Source organism: Aedes aegypti, chromosome 1 (genome assembly GCF_002204515.2).
Source record: "Aedes aegypti strain LVP_AGWG chromosome 1, AaegL5.0 Primary Assembly, whole genome shotgun sequence".
NCBI lineage: Eukaryota > Metazoa > Arthropoda > Insecta > Diptera > Culicidae > Aedes > Aedes aegypti.
The window spans coordinates 140,498,169-140,516,409 of NC_035107.1; the positions used below are offsets into that span (position 1 = coordinate 140,498,169).

General features: G+C 36.2%; 1 protein-coding gene and 1 long non-coding RNA gene across 7 annotated transcripts in view; one reads left to right on the top strand and one right to left on the bottom strand.

Moving 5' to 3' along the window:
• The window catches only part of LOC5578659 (protein singed), a 126,883-nt gene that overhangs the window by 95,465 nt on the left and 13,177 nt on the right, over positions 1–18,241 (top strand). For 5 of the 6 annotated variants that reach the window (XM_021848835.1, XM_001663950.2, XM_021848839.1 and 2 more), the window contains 2 exons: positions 5,780–6,036; positions 6,467–6,630. In XM_021848835.1, the coding sequence (XP_021704527.1) occupies positions 5,780–6,036; positions 6,467–6,630 (421 nt within the window). Of the gene's footprint in view, positions 1–5,773; positions 6,037–6,466; positions 6,631–18,241 lie in introns of all 6 variants that reach the window. The other variant, XM_021848850.1, reaches the window with a different exon arrangement.
• Positions 16,882–17,143, bottom strand: LOC110677713. The gene is made up of 2 exons (XR_002501146.1): positions 17,086–17,143; positions 16,882–17,023 (listed from the first exon to the last, which is right to left on the bottom strand). It is a non-coding gene; the product is annotated as an uncharacterized LOC110677713 (long non-coding RNA).

An 18,241-nucleotide genomic window follows, 5' to 3' on the forward strand; every position in this document is an offset into this window, starting at 1 on the left:
CCTTGTTTGCAATTCGAGCACTTGATTTCGAATCATCCATCTTCATTTTTTCGGAATAAAAGTTGAACAAATCACTTTCAAGGGTATTTCTACTGGATGATCATTTATCCAGCTACTAATGTATTGGGCAACGTCGTACATAAAGACTGGAACGCGCAAAAATTGGTCAACTTCAAATTAATGTATTTCTATTTCAAATGCATTAAAACCGCAACCTGAAATACTGCATTTGAAAGTTGAGTGTATATTAGACTGATACAAATTTTGAAGTTTTTGCTCCCCTATGCTTAAACGGTATCAATTATGATGAAAATCATTCTCCCAAAATTTGAAGTGATTTGGAAGAAATTTGGTTGTGCACACGCCATTTGAAATTTATATGGAAATTACTATGGAAAAGCCAAACCTTTTGTGTTCAGCCCTCTATTTGCTCGCCATAATAATATATGGAAAAGCGAACGATGTAAAATCTTTCCAGCTACAACGTTGCCGAAGACCACATTTTGTTGGGACGTAAGGATAATTTGTTATTCTTGATTCCAAAGTCTAAACCATGCTGAGATGATCATTCAATTACTTTCAGAGCAACACTGCTTTTTTGCTGTAGAACATAGTAGCCTGGATTACTTTGATCTATTATTCCCGCCAGGAGCACCACTGTTGCCTGCCGAATAGTTGGTGAAGCTTACTGAAGGCAAACCCACTTTATGATGATGAATAACAATTTTTCCTGACGTCCAATCAAAATGTGATCTTCGGCAAAGTTGTAGCTGGAAGAATTTCATATGAGAAGAGTGTGTTCACTTTTACATAAAACTTAGTGATGAAGAGATAGAGGGCTGATCACAAAAGGTTGGCGTTTTCCATAGTAATCTCCATATAAATTTCAAATGGCTTGAGCACAGTCAAACTTCTTCCAAATCATTTCAAATTTTGGGAGGATGCTTTTTACCATAATTTAAATCGTTTAAGCATAGGGAGCAAAAATTTCGAAATTTGCATCACTCTAGTGTATATACAATGGTTGATATAATGAATTTTCGCTTTTTGCTCTCCAGTTTTCAAAATGACGTCCAAGTAAGAGGAGCAGCGTGTCAAAATTTTGCTCGCGCGGCAAGAGAATCCGACGTTCTTGTAAGAACCTTATGTGAAAGCGGATTACAGGTAGCTTCCAGGACAAGAATTTTATACCCCATAAGAAAAAAAGAAACTGGCCGAAATGTTCAAAACCATCAAACTATCAAAATTTTTACGAAACAATACCTCGTCTGGCATGACATATGCACGTGTGGTTGAAATGTGACATTTTCGTCACCAGCAGAACCATCAATCAAAAGATCTACGTCTAGGAATGCCATTAAAAGCGGCTGCTACCATTCCTGAAGCAACATAATAGACCTGTGCTGTTCTTACCAAACATTGTGAGCTGCCACTATGGGAAAAGGCAATCCAGTGGTACGATGCGAACAACGTGGTTTTAGTACCCAAAGACCACAACCCTCCCAACAGCCCAGAACTTCGTCCTATCGAATGGTATTGGGCCTTGGTCAGATGGAATTTCAAAAAAAACTAATAAATCCATGGACTACAAGCAGCTGTTCAAATCAAACTGGCGTTCGGCGGCGAGTAAGGTCGATGAGACCACTATGCAAAATTTTATACAAGGGGTTAATCTGAAGGCATGACAGTTCGTATTTAGCAAACCAAAATAATAAACGAACATTATTTCCTTAAAATATATGAATTAACCTACCAGAAGCAAGTAAAAAAGTTTTTGTATTATAAATTTTGACTGAGAAATACTTTTTTTGTCGACCAATTTTTGCGCGTTCTTACGCTGCTTTGAAATTGATAATAATAAGATAGATAATTCTAAGTTATACTTCAGAATCTTATCTAAGATTATTCGCAAGGTGAGTATTTGGTCGACGAGTCTCAGTTGGTCTATGGTTCTTGAGCGGCCTCAGCTTGTTGAGGATGGGGCAGTTTGTTATAGGCCGGATGCTAAACCCTTTGATTTCTTTCGCTCCAGTCTGTGCTCATTCTCGTTGTTGTTTGTTTGAGAGGGAAGGTCAACGTGTTCATTCTTGTTGATTGGACGTATAAGAGGCCATCAAACCAAACGGTGAGCATTCCTTCGTCTTTCTAAACATTCAAAAGTACTCGATGGCTCGATTGGTAAAGCTACTAACTTCCATGCTTGACAACCTTGACCGAAATCTCGTTCTTCCCGGAAACCTACTAATCAATAACTGCTGAAAGTGCTCCTTCTGCCTGGTTGCAATTTCTGTTCTATCAGTCAGCAAATTTCTTTCTTGATCATTGCACATGACGAGCATTTATCTGAGAAATGTCGTCCATTAGCCAGGAGGTCGTCTTTAACATAGCGGTGATCACAAGTGATCACAAGCCATAGGCTATTATCGTTTGTAACTTGTATGAAGGCTTTCTGTTCCAATGAGCGGTCGGAAAAGGTACTCCTTCCTGATATGTGTATTTGCGTCTTGTTTTGGAAACTCTTCGTAATCCTTATCGAGGCTTCCATACACGCTTAACTAACGCATTAGATATAAAAGTCTGTCACGACGCCCGAAAATGGCTTTTTTGTTTTAGAAAATTTGCGTAATGGTAGATCTACACATCATCAAAGATCTACTCTAACGCAAAAATGCGTAAAAAGACAATCTACTACCACGGTGCCCCGACAAACCGTTATTATGTAAAAATTTGTCCATCAAATCTGAGTACAGGGATCGATTCCTGAGGCCATTCCGCACCTCTTGGCTAATTTAAAAAAAATCTCTAGGAGGAATCTCGAGAAATCTTGATTTGAAGTTTTTGATTAAAAATTCGATATAAACCATATCAAAATTACGCAAACAAAACCTACAAAATCACTAAAATGATGGCCAAACTGTTCTCAACTAGCATACAATTGTTAACTTTGTTATAACTAGAAATATTTACAACTTAACAAGTTAAGTCTTACCGAAGTGGCTTAAGTATGTTTTTTTATAGTTTACTGGCCTAAGTTTAATTTATTGTTGTTTTGTATGTAAAACCGATTGAAAGGTAAAACAAATAAACCTACGATTAACAATGTTGTTATTTCGAAAACAAGGATCTTAGAATCAGAATGAACTTACGCGGATGTCTTCCACGGGGCCAGTGACCTCCACCTGATTGATTCAACTTTTGTTTTCGGCATTCGCACTAAATGACCAGCTTACTGAAGTTTGCCTATTTTATTCGCTTAATATTCTTCGCTCCTGTTTTTAAATAAATGTGGTTAAAAGCCAAGAATCAGCATTATATACAGGACAAATTTACAATGATGTTTCATTTAGGCATGCTTGCATTCATCGTTGCTCTCTTTGCATTTATATTGAAAACTGATTTACCTTTCGAAACGCTTTTCAGTGTTGTAAGATAAAGGGTCGCAAGGTGTTTTGTGCGAAGTTATTAACGAAAGAATGGATCTATGAAGCCTTTATCAAGCAAAAGTGTAGCAATGTCGTTTCCCTTTGCAAGTTGCGGGTCCCAAGGCTGGTTACGTAATCCACAAAAGAGATATTTGAAGCCAGAACACATGTTTTTACAACAACAAAATCATTATCACACGTCACAGGTGTTCTATGGCTCTTTAACAACTTCATCTACATCCCCATCAAGCACTGCCTCAGTACCAACACAACTGAACCTGTTCATTTCTCTACATGCAACCATAAACGTTTGGTTAGAGTGAATGACATTACAAGCTTATCCTAGATGTTCCTCTTTCAAATAGTGAAATACTGCATTGCAATCGATTCCAAAAAAGTCATCAAGAAGTACCGTTTTGATTCATATCACGGACACTTAAGGCCTCAATGAAGTATCATCCAGCATAAAGCAAACAAAATAAATCATTCTGTATGATTCCTTACAGTTATCGAGCGTCGGAAGCCCTTAACTTTCGAATGATGGGTAAAGAATACGCTTCCGCAACTCGAATAATTTTAAATAAATCAAAATGTGTGGCCTTTTAATGATTTTTATTCCGGACGCTTCCTCATTTTTGCCTCATATTCCGGACACTTTGATTCGAATTCCGTACAGCTCATGATAATCATTAATGGAACAGTCAAATCATCAATTGAAATCTTCAAGCCACTAAAGAGACATCTAAGGTAGTTAAGCATTATAAATTTTCAAAGATATTTATGGAAAAAGCTTACTAAAACGAGCCTCGAAATTGAGAACTTTTGAACGGCAGAAATTGAAACATTTCGTGTGAAATGTTTCCCATACAAAGTAGAGTGTCCGGAATTTGAAGCTGTCCGTAATATGAATCAAAACGGTATATGCGACAAAACGCAATAGTGACCAGCTGATTCAAAAAAAACATGTCCTTTGGATGCCACAGCTAGATTTTTGTTACTGAGTCGAACCTGACCTAAAAATCAAAACAGATTGGCGATGAATTCTATTGAAACAAAGTATATGGTAGCAGGTATAGAAAATGGAAGTCATAGTGATGTTGATAGTTAAGTAGTTTTTGGGGATTTGTTTGAAGTTGATAAATACGTTGATAATCTTCGAATACTTGTGACATGTGACAATCATTTTTTCCGTGTAGTTAAATTATTGTTGTGGCTGAAAATGTAGAACAGAATAAGGTTTACGTTAAATGCTGAGGGCAATACTCGGTGGAAAACTAGACGTAAACATCAAGAGTAGTACTAGATGTACAAAGAAACAAATTATATTAAGCAAAATAAATACGGCAAACTTTAGTGGACTGGTCACTCAGTGTGAAAGTCTAAAAAGAAGTTGTAAAAAAAATATATTCAGCATTGAGTGATTTTATTCTATTAAACTAATTAAACTAAGCTTACTGGTTTAAGACTTGTAAAACATACTAAGCCACTCTGGTAAGTTACGTCAGTTGTAAATATTTCTAATTGAAACAACGGTAATAATTATATACTAGTTGAGAACAGTTTGGCCAACTTTTATGAGCGATTTTGTAGGTTTTTTCAGTGCTTTTATGATATTTTAATATGGATTATATTAAATTTTCAAGTCAAAAACTTCAAATCAAGTTTTCTTAAGATTCCTCCTAGGAATTTTTAAAAAATAATCCCAGAGGTGCAGAATGACCTCAGGAATCGATCCCTGTACTCAGATTTGATGGACAATTTTTTTACATAATAACGGTCTGTCGGGCCACCGTGACTGCGTAACAAAAGTTAAGCGTGAACTCATCCTGCATGTCATCGAAATTATAGATCGTGGACTGTAGCTAAAGAACATTTCCTTCTTTCTCTACACACAGATTCGGTCTATTGCCGATTTCCTCCGAAATCAAGACGGGAAAATTACTTCAACTTTCTTTGTCGTCAAAATTAACCCAACTATATGTATGTCCAAGAATATGTGATTCCAACTCAACTAGTTCTATATGAGAGCTTGCCGCAAAAAAAGGCTGACCAAATTTCGTCAGTACTGTGGGCTTAAATATCATTCATGGACTAAAAATCTTGCAAGATTGATAGTGATAGTTCCTAATTGAGAAAAACAATATGATGTATTTAGCGGATTACCTTGTTTTTAAGTCACCAGCAATTTGAATGGTGTTTTGTGATAATATATGGTAGAATATTTGCTAGTTACTTACTACTAAAACAAACCACTTGAAGAGTAGAGCACAATTGACCACCACACAACATTTTCTGCTTGGGACATAACATTATGATAAGCTTCTGTCTTCTTCCGTTTATTCCCACCATATGTGTAGGTATTATCTATCTGAAGTCTCACTTGGGCCGGTACCTCTCGGTGGACTCCTTCGGCAACGTGCTCTGCGAATCGGAGGAACGCGATGCTGGCAGTCGGTTCCAAATCAGCATTGCCGACGACAACTCCGGGCGATGGGCGCTGAAAAACGAACAACGTGGCTACTTCCTTGGAGGCACACCTGAAAAGCTAACATGCACCGCCAAAGCCCCTGGCAGGGAGGAGTTCTGGAGTGTGCACCTTGCTGCTAGGCCGCAGGTAAGTGTTGATCAGAAGTGGGCATGGTGGTAAGCCGATTACGTTCCGCGAAAATGTATCATTTTTTCAACACCGCTACACCGAAACTTCTATTTACGTGACGGATCGGTAAATGCGTAAATAGAAGTTAATAAATGGAGGTTCCAGTGTACTTCATTTTGTGTTACATAGTAACATTTCCTTCTTCTTCGATCTCAACACTATTGATGGCCGTTTTCCATAAATCATCTCAGCTGTGACATTTATATTTTTATACGTTATTTTCTAAACCACGAAAGTAGTGATTTTAAAATGTGGCACCCAATGGTTGGTTGATTTTCGTCTATAGTTTGTACCGTTTCCATTGGGCAACCGGGAGCACTCGTAACATGGTCTCGGACATCATCAAAATTAATGCCATGATACACTTTCTTTTCCCCCCGCTCGCTAGGTAAATCTGCGCGCCGTTGGACGCAAACGGTTCGCTCATCTGTCGGAATCGCAAGACGAAATTCATGTTGACGCCAACATTCCGTGGGGCGAAGATACGCTTTTCACACTGGAGTTCCGCACCGATGAAGAGGGACGATACGCACTGCACACATGCAACAACAAGTAAGTAGAATATGGATGGAACCATCCCTGACTTTCTCCTTGGCCGGACTCATGAACACCACTGATTACGAGAGCAAATATGTAGATTTATATTTTCGTATTTGGAACATGTTTTGTTTAACAGGGCGGTGTGATATAAAACACTGCATGATATATTATATCATGTCTAATAGGTCTGCGCAGTTTAAAACGTATTAATGAGCCACTCCTCGTTTCCAGCCTTAATTAATGATCAATATGAGATACAACCAAATTACACAATCCTATACTGCTGGTACTATTGTGTAAAATTTGCTCACCCGAAGCTGTCATAAAGATGATGAATTGCCATGTAATATTCCAATGGCGTATAGTATCTTCGTGTTAGCATCTACGCTATACAAAAGAGTAATGAGTTAAATGTTAAAGAAAACCCTAAATAAGAAGGGAAGAATTGCACATTGAACGTTGAGCTAAGAAGCATGAGCTGTACCTGGCTAATGCGTGTTATGCACCTAAAACGTAAAGCACTCAAGTAAAATGTCCCTTTTTTACCAAAGTAATTTTGACAGCTGATCTAGTAGAGGTGAACTGTCACTTTTACTTGCGGAATAATTGAGCGGCACATTTTTTCCGTACGGAAAAGTGACAGCTCCATTTTGATTTGTACGGCAGGCGCTACCGACGTTATGAAATCAGCTTTACTTCTGAGCAGTAATTTACAGCTCAAGTAATAGGGTCCTAAAGGCCTGTCCCAATGTTAATGCCAAACGCTTAAGTTTAGGCCAAAAACACATCCCAATTGGCACTTTAATTCGCCCTGCGTGCTAATATAGTGCCATTATACAGCTGACAGGCCCTTTATTAGCCGTATAATAGCTCTATAAGACCAAAAAGGCGAATTAGCGGGCCAATGGTTACTGGGGATGTTTACTCAAATTTTTAATGTTATTCTTTTGTTTAATAAGTGGTTTCTTCACCACCGCTTAGGCCTTAAACCTGGTTTAATCGTATGGGTAAACGTTGTTTACGGCTTAAGCGAAGGTGAAGAAATCGGCCCTAAGTCCAAGAAACATTTTTTTTAGATTTTGTCACACTCCTTGTCTTAAACTCAAATTTTGGGTGGATTTTGCTTTCCGTGTCCCTTCCGAAATGTCAGATAGGAAAAACCCCAGTGTTAAAACTAAAAGCCCTGTGGTGTTTTTGTCGATTAAGCGAACGTCAAACATGATCAAAAGTGTCAAGGTTCATTTATGGACCCAATTTTTAAATTAAAGTTTAAATATGATGTAGCCGTTGTTTGAGCGGGGTAAAATGCTAAAATAGTTTCAGTAACATGCTCTTTCGTGTCATTAAATGAAAACAAGATTTCATTAAACATTTTAGGACCCAATTTCGGTAGCAGAATCATCCCTTGACCGTTTCTTGTCCTATCCTTTTGCACAGTACTTATGATCAGCGTACCAGCTATAAGTAGCCCGTCATTTGTTTTGGCAGCCATGATGACTTTGAGCTTGCAATTTCAAAGTGATAAAACTCAGTCTTGAAAGTTTATATTGACTTGGAAAAGTATCACTGTACGCGCTGACGTGCATAAAGTATATTGATACTTTTTCAGCTGTGTCAGTGCAAAACCAATGATTTCTTATCAAATCGTGAGATGAATTAGCAACAATCATCAACGACGCATACACATATCACTGACGGACCTACTTCGCCTTGAGTAGTAACGTCAGAAAAAAAAACTTCGAGTTCTACGATTGCTTCGCCAGCCTAGGTCCCACACTTTGACATTATAATACTGTTGTTTTAAAAAGCATATTTTCAAACCAATTGTTCTTGGCTTTCAACAGATGGTCATGGAGTCCGGAAACCATTCACAAAAAAATTGTACAAAAATTCATATTTTTTCATAATTAATTAAAAAAAAATCGGATGTTTTACGTTGTCTTAATGCGCTTTGTTATTCCCACAAAAATGTAAAGGGTACCACACGACCTCACAAATTCGGGTAATCCCACTGTTTCAGTTATTTATAGCATGTTCCTTCAAAAATCGCTTCAAGATTATTTTTTTCAGAGATTTATCACAAATTTAATCACTTTTCGTGAGATTTATTCAAGAATTTCACTAAAATGTCAAGGTGAATTTCTAATAGGGCTGTCTGATGATTCGTCACATTTGCATTGCATAACAGCAAAACAATCTTCGCTTTTCTTATTTATTATTTCCTTTCCCGCGTCCGAGACCTGAGAGCCATGTGTTCTAATCACGCACCAGGTCCCTTCCCTAAGCTTCCCATAGCAACAATTAAAAGAAACATTGCACAATTCTATAGGAATTTATGGATACAAAGAATTGACAAGTAATTAAAGAATTATTCAATGAATTTCCTGTAGAAAATCTTGGAGGATTTCCTTGAACAGTTTTTCAAATAGTCAATCAAATTTTTTGACTTTTCACTCATCTATTATCATATCTTATTAGTGTGTAGAAGGTTCCAAGAAGAAAAAGGTCAATTCGATGTGTATGGGAAGAAAAAGGGGGTCCTCTTCTTAGATGATCCATCTTGTCCCTCCTTACCCTACCATAAAATTTGCTAATGATCTATTTCCCACCATTTTGTTGACCCCTGATATGTTATTTGATTATTTGAATTGAACGCTATTCTTCAAAGAAGTTTTGATCAATATCTTATCATAAATGAATAATAAAATTGGTAAAATTATCACATTTCTTGTTAGCTTTTATATACATCACAAAGGCCCTTAACGTGGATAACGTTCATTGCATGCAACGCTGCCTAGCGTCCTGCAGTGAAAAAATGCTAACAAACCCGCATCTTGTCACCTTTATTCACAGAAGAGAGAATCGATGAAGAGAAATCGATCATGCGACTTACGCCCTTATTCTAGCACACGCTTGATATATCGAGTAATAGCTAAAATATGTATAGCATAATTTTAGAGGAGTCTACCAAAACCAATTGTGAAACTCAAGTTTTTGGTAGACTAAGAAGGTTAATGCAGAGTTATCTTAAAATGATTACTTTCAGGAATTCTTTGAAAAATACGCTTTAAAAAACACCGACACGTTAAGTACATAGAATTTCTGCAACGAGTTATCAGCTTCGAAGTATTTTTTAGGAATGTATTTTTGGAATCTTGTTGGATATTTATCCAAAACACAAGGATGATTGTTTCAATGCTTCTAGCAAAGAAGTTACTGGAAAATTCAATGGGATTCATCCAAATATTTGTCTAAGATGGAATCTTCGAGAGTTCTTCTGCATATTTTGTTGTAGATTTGTTCATGCATTTTCTCTAGAACTTTTTATGAATAACTAGATTTTTTCAATTTCCTAGTAGAATTTGTCCAATTTTTGTTATTATTTAGTTATTCTTAGAGATATTCTTTTAGAAATTGCTCCCGATATCTCTCTTGGGATCATTATTATTATGTTTTTTACATGGCTTTTCGTCCTTGGTGAGTGCGGCACTCTTGAAACACCCTTCGGATTCATAAACTTATTCAAGTATGTCTCCAAAAATCCCGTTTTCCTGACATTTTCTCGGAAAATCCTAAATGAAATCCAACTTTAGACTAATGAATTTCAACAAAAACTGCGAAAATTTTCTAATCATTCCTACAAGAATTATTCCAGGAAGTTTTTATGAAGTCGATCATTTATTCCACTAGGCAGGGATGCCTCAAGAAATTTCAAAAGGGATTCTTCAAAGCATTCCTTTACGGATTATTCTAGGAATTACACCAAGTATTAGAAGATCCATTAGAAGATCCAATGGCGATTCCTGCGGAAATTTTAACTGGAAATTCTTAGAAGGAGTTTTTGCTTGGATTTATTTATTTGTTACTAAAATTTTGAAAGAGGGAAAACCCCTTTAAGTGATTTCCATTGGAAATCTTCCTCAAACAGGCACAAAACCTCTTTATTTTTTCAAAAAACGTTACAAATCAAACTTAAAACTAAAGGTCCACACGGTAGTATTTTTGCTTGGATTTAATCTTGTAGTTCTCTTGAGGACATCTTATAAAGTACACCAAATAATCAAATAGAGCATTCGGATAATAACTTTATGACTTATCTACAAGCACCACAAGTGATAACTTGATTTTCTACATAAATTGTATTCAAAACGCATTGATTCGTCCAGGAATTAACCCTGGGGATTTCCGTAGAGTAAGTGTAATCACTTTTCTTTGGATTCGTCCAAATATTCAAACAGGAATTCTTCCAAAGATGCATTAGGAATAATTTCAAAGATTTATTTAGGGACTTTTTCCAATGATTACTTCAGATTTTACTATCATTTCTCTATAAATACCTCTGAGAACATAAAAAATGTGTATAATTCGTGAATGGTTTTTGGTGGTAGCTTGCCCCTCCCTGACGAAATTAATGGCTACGCTCGAAGAAGAGCTCTGTTTTTTTTTCTGAAGCTCTGAAGGTTTCAAGAAACCAGGCAGACGAATACTTACTTCTTCGGCGATTTATGGTTTTGTCGTTAGCACCATATATTTATGAACTTCAAATTTTCTATATTTGTTTATTGAATAGTTTGCATTATAAAAACTTAATAAAATGCGTTCAATCAAAATACCAAAATTAGTAATGTCGTAAACCTGTTTATGGAAAACTGGATGTCAACAATTGAAACTCTGGCTGCCCAATGCTTAATATCTACTAAAAAAAATCAACAAATATTTTGTCAGATTTTCAAATTCTTTACAATAAATCTTGTTTTTGAAAAAAACATATTTTTATTTTCAATATGCTTGAAAGATAAAATAAATAATCTTCATCATGATTATACACAGAAGTACATACAAATATAGATGAAAAACCGGAAAACTTAGCATTATATATTGCAAAGTACACTACCCACCATAAGTATGGAATCGTTGCAATACTGAGTATTGCAGCACTTTTAAGTTCAGCATCACCCAAAATCCAGTGATAAAAGTTTTTTCAACAAATATAAAAAAATCGCAGGGGCTCAAAGACGTATTTTTTAAGATAACCTCAAAAATACATTGATCTACCACTTCAGAATCACGAGATAATATTTATGTTAGGTGATGCTAAAATTTTCAAGGTGCTGCAATATTCAGTATGAGTGTTGCAATACGCGATTCCATAGTTATTGTGGGTAGTGTATATATACATGTGGGAATAAAAATTGAACATGCTTAATGAAGTGTGCATCGATTGGTTCTGTGTAGTAAATAGAATTTGAACTAGTGCAGTAGCTGTTGAATTGCCTAGCTGCGAGTCAACTGTTGACAGTGAGAATAAAGTGGATTCGTTTCGATCGCGTAATCCAGTTTTATTGGTTGAAAGTTCCGAAGACCTACATACATATATATTGGATTAAATGGACAAATTGAAGTGAAATTTGCAAAAAAAAAAGTTACACGTCTTCCCGGTGAGAATTGAATTCACGACTCTCTGTTCGCTAGATAGGGCACATAACCCTTACGCCACGAGAGGGCGCAAGGACGCAGATGTTAACCTGAATTCGATTTCAATTAAATAATCACGTATTCCTCTTTCGCAAAGCGCACTTTTTTCGGAATAATTAGATACCCATCCAAACGCAACGCTTTCTATTCAGGTGGTTCAAACAATCGATTTTGATCCACACTGCCCATTCGATTCAAAATCAAATTCTGAGTGCCCTGCCAAAATTTGAGCTCATTACGACGAAAACTGAGACTACACAAACCATTCAAAGTTTGTATAGGAATTACTATGGAAAACGCAAGCATGTTAATTAGTAATTAGTTGTTGACTTTTGTATGAGTTAAAAATCTTTTACTATAATAATTGGGGGTTGGGATGACAAAACGTCGAGAGACAAAATGTCGAATACCAAAACGTCAAATGCCAAAACGTCGAAAGGACGAAACGTCGAAGGGACAAAACGTGGAATGCCAAAATGTCGAAAGGACAAAATGTGGAAGGGACAAAACGTCGAATGCCAAAGTGTCGAATACCGAAATGTCGAATGCCAAAACGACGTGTCCCGAATGCCAAAACGTCAAAAAAAAAATAGAATGTCGAAGGGACAAAACGTCGAACAGAAAGAAAAAATGCGAATGTCTGATAAAACCTCGATCTATTCGATATTGATTGAAGGAAAATGAGAAAAATAGATGAAAATGTAACGTGAAATATTTCCAATTTGCTTCAAATAATGTTTTGAATAGTCAATGCGGTAAAACATATATTTCTTCAATGTTATAACTGTTATACCATTATTTTTCGTTGGTCTTGAAAGGGATAGTAAAAAAATCAAATTGAAAATTGCCAAAACTTGTCAGAGTTTTTGAAAACATTTATTTTTAATTTTAAAGTTACAAAACATTATCGCAGTCTCTCATCAAAGTTCTTTTTTAAGTCAAATATTGCAAAACGAAGGCGAAGAACATGTACTGATATTAAATTTTCAAATAACTATAGTTGGATTTAAAGGGTATCCTGCTTAATTTGGTTTTCATTTACCTTTCAATTAATCACGGTGTCTCTGGTAGAACAACATTAATATAAAAAAATCAGTATCGCTAAAACACCCATCAAATGAAAGCTTAGGCTTTTCCCTTTCATTTGAGACCTGTTTGGAAATGTTCTATCGGGGGGTCCTGAACATTTTTTTTCAAAACAGTACAATGCTGTTTTTTTCAGTACTGATTTCTAAATTATGGTTCACATAGTCATTTTCTTCATGCTTATCTAGGTAGCCATGAGAAAATTTATTACGAATAGTTAACCAATTAATAAAAAGGATTTACCAGTATACCATTCTATTTAAACCAATTACAAACACGACATATCGATAAAGTAAATACGGTTAATACGGCCTACAAATGCGCACTATTGTACATTACTACAGCTCAAAGATGCTGTCGATCACATGCTTCGGAGTTCTCCGGAACCTTAACATGATTCCATGCAACTTGAAGATCGAAATGTACGGTTTCACTGGCTTGTTTCCCGTATTTCCTCAAACCACTTACTTTTACAAAACTCCGGGTTATGATAGCGCCAATGTGGAACTTCCAGCTATTGGGTGAACAATCCACGTTTTTGAAAAGTTCTCAAGCTTTTCTGCAAAATCATCATCCAGACTCCTTTGAAAAAAAACTTTTATGTACCTGATCAAATTGATCAAGCGCCTGAAATACATTTTTTCATTGAAAATTGATAATTTACAGAACAGTACGATAAATTCCAATTGCTAGCAAACTTGGATCCCATTTTACTTCCAAAACATGCCGATTTTTCAAAAGCTTCTGACAGTTTCAGCTGGTGAATCCACTTTTGCTGTGGCTTAGGCAACTGATGATCCTCACCTGTAATAAAATAATCAAACAATAAAACTGCTGATGCTTACCCATTCCTCGACATTATTTGGATCAATGTATTATACTTTTTTGTCAATTGGATTGACAACACCTAGTGAAATATGCAAGGAAGGTGGCAGGCAATTTGTTCGTCGGGTGATCTATCGGGCAGTGGATAGTAAATACTATTGCAGAACTGCTCCTCCAGTTTATGATCCGAGTCGAGACTTTTCCATTTCGCGGACGCGTATGTAACCAAGTATTCGTGGATGAGCAGCTACATTGGATAGATATTTTTTTGTGTGGTACAGTATGGGCAAGGAAATGTTGAACTATCTCCCATTATTACGCAAAACAGATTGACGATTTTAAAATCTCCAGCAATGAAGCACCTAAAATTATTCAAAAGCAACAGTGTCTTCCAAATTTTCTCAATATTGCCATATTTATCTGAAACGCCAGAAGCAACAGCAAGCAGCAACATTATTTTTACGCCAGTATCCTTACAACGGCCTTGAGTTCCGATGACGTCGGAATTATGCTCGATAATCGAGAGAGTAACCTTAAAAGACCCTTCTCCATCGCTTGCAGATTGAACTGCCAAGGCCAACCCTCCTGTTTGGACGTCACATAATCAACTAACCCCTGAACGTTATTGCAGTATATTACAGGTTTTAATTCAGTTTCTGCACTATCGTTCAAATCAAAGTGCAGATGTGATACCTCTAAAAACACCTGAACTGATTGGTTAAGTCTGCTGATTTTAAAGGCGATGTTTGGGGCGATTGCAATATCCAAACTCCTTAGACAGCTGCTCAACTGCAACGTTCATCTGGTGCTCAAATCACATTTTTTTTTAAATCAAAATCAAGTCATCAGCGAACAAATGGGTTTTTTTATGTTGCACATTGGGTGGTAAACCGTGTAGATTCGACAACCAACCAATTCAATTGGCACTTACTTTTTGCATTACTGTGTCTACCACGTTTTGCCTTTAGTTTTGGTGAGATTGTTGTTCTCACATCATTACATGCTTCGAATGGTAGATTTTAAATTGTATTTATATTTATACAGTGCTATATTCAAAAGTTTAAATTGGTTACTGAACAAATAAACGTGCAAGCTCGACATATTTTTGTTGGACAATAGCAGACTTTAATCCTGATGTCGTTAAAAATGTGCTGTTCAATTATATCAACCACTATTGCTGATAACGGTTGCAGACACATATTCTTTAAACACAATACGCAAATCTTCGAACGATTGTATTCGTGGCTTTTTGGTTTCATGTTTCAGGTCTCCTGACAGAGTGAAACGTAAATATATATTTATTAATAGGTGTGAAATTGGGATATATTTATAGTAATTATTAACAGGCATACCTCTAATCAGCAAACCAAAATGTTGACCCAAAACAATGAATTTATAAACTTATCACGCGACACAATCACCAATTTTTCACTATACCACCTTGGAACGCGACAACTTAAGTAATGCAGCGCCGATTTCCCTACTATTGATGCCAATTTAGTTGTTTGTGCAATCTGTGAAACCATTTGTAATGTAATGATCCATGAGTAAATGTTTTCTCAAACGCATTGTTTATTACTTATCGTAAAAAGCAATATCTTTTGAAAATATATTCGAATTTTAAGACGGTAGCATAGAACTGAATCTAAATAAGGGTTATTTATTGAAAATCTTTTAAATCTCTAACATTTTTTTTATTTAAAATTTTAATTACTATTTACAACCATTTTAGTTTTGTTTAAATAAATAAATTTTGATAAAAAATATAGAATTTTACTATTTACTGAATTTATAATCAACTGAACAGCAACACTGCCAAAACAAGCTTGTTTTATGGAAATCTGGACAAACATTTAAAAAGGGCACATCGACATTGGTGAACAATGGCTTTGTAAGATGCTGTTGAGCCCAATTCAACTCGATCACGTTCACCAATACTAGTATCAGGAAGAACTAACACTAATCCTTCTGATAGTGGTGTTAGTTTGTATGGGAGAGCTAAAAAGGGATCTCTAGCCCTTTTCAAATGTTTGTCTAGAAATAATTGTCATGGCCTTCTACGGTTCGATTGAGTTTTCATCATATGGTACAAGCGATTCATTGTATCATACTATTGGTGGAAGAAGATCACCTATGGTACGTATCTCTTACTAAAATAAAAAAAAAAAAAAAATGTTCAGGACCCCCCGATAGAACATTTCCAAACCGGTCTCAAATGAAAGGGGAAAGCCTAAGCTTTCATTTGGTGGGTGTTTCAGCGATACTGATTTTTTTATATTAATGTTTTCTACCAGAGACACCGTGTAATACTTGGTTCGTACCATTAAGTACTACTTAACTACAAAAGTTTTCTACAAAAAAAAATCAATATTTAGAACTCAATTCGATACTGCAGATTGGAAAGTTGCTGAGGATCTTGATTTTTATATATGTAATCCTAAATCTGTTTCTGAAATCAATCAACGATCTAATTGTGATTATTAGAGAAAAAAATGAATGACTTAAAAAAAATCACTAAGTGTAAAAAATCATGTGCTAGTGATTAGTAATCATTTCACATCACATTGAAATAGTTAAACATGCAAAATAAATTGAGTCATTGAAATTATCCAGTTCAATAAAATCATACCACCCTATACAAACTATTTTAAGTTAATTTATTTGATAATAACGCAAACTGCAAACACTCTTGTAACTATCACGCAATAACACGTTGCTGAAGTTGTAACTCAAACCACGAACCTATATTCTCCAACATCAAGGTTGACTGGTTTGATCAGTTCTGCATATCTAAAACTTCAATTTCTATTAGTGTTGCTTGAGCTGTGTAAGGAAACTCGATTCCGTGATTTTAATCCCGTATTTATTCTTCGGAGATTAAAATTCTCCTGTAATTAATTCAATTATAAGTATTGCTTAGTTGTACAAATTTTATGTTACTTACGTTTGTAAGATTCCTGTAGCTATCTACGGGTTTGGATCTATTTCAATTTATGTGCTTCCAATTTCAATTCAATGGCTACAGTAAATAGTCGATATTAGGTTATAAGTATTCAAGTAATAGATTAATAAACTCAGTACCGTTTTAAGCGTTATCAGCACTATTAGATACACGTATTGGCCGTACAAATCTACGATCAAAGCTAACCTAAAATCAGACAATAGTGACTCGTGTTTAAGGTTTATACGAATTGGAATATCTCACCTATCCGTTATTCTAGTTTCTACAAATTTACTGGGATTAACTGATGGATAGCGAGTTCAAATTTACTATTAATTCACAATTATTAGCGATTTCAATAAATTCAATCCAGAGCACATCACGCATGCTATTGCTATGACATCTACACTCCTCTTGTCTCGTATCGATATGACAGGCTCCCACTCAGCTGTCAACGATCGCAGCAACCTTTACATCTTCGGGCAAAGTAATCGATTACGGGTCTGCGGTTAAGGTGATTATAGAACGAAGCCACATCTCAAATTTTCAAGAGCACAAGATTTGAAAACCAAACAGCGCTCCACGTTGAAAATTTATCCCATTGGTCACCACCAGGAATCGAGCAATTTGATTGATTTTCAACGTGTACTTTTGCCAGATTCTCCAGTCTTGTGCAATTGAAAATTCAAAGTTTGGCTTCGTTCTATAATCACCTTAACGAGTTGTTGGACTGTGTGAGTTCTCGCGTAGGGTGTACGCAACACTCCCCCCCAGTACTTGGGCGTTGGTCCATGCTACTCATGTTTGTACGTATGTCCAACACTGCTAGTTTGGTCGCAGGCCTCTCATAAACTCCACCTGCGGTCTGAATTACGGCCGACCGAACTTGTCCATCTAATGAGGTTTTCACGGATATTACTCGTCCTTTTGGCCAACAATTTCTCGGAAAAGTAGAATCCACAATTACAACAATGTCTCCAACAGCAATTGGCTTACTTGGGCTGTACCACTTCGAACGACGAGCAATTTCTGGAGTATAGTCGTGTACCCATCGCTTCCAGAAGTAGTTGGCAAGTATTTCGGATGTTTTCCAGGACTGTCTCATCACCGTCGCGCAGTCTTGATACGGTACGAGTGGCTTCGAGCCATTAGAAGAGCCGACCAGAAAGTGATTAGGCGTTAATGCTGAAGACGACTCATCGTCGACAGGAACATGTGTCAGAGGTCTACTGTTCACAATGTTGCATTGATGATGATATTTTTCATGTATATCTTGCAGTACTAACTTAGTTAGAG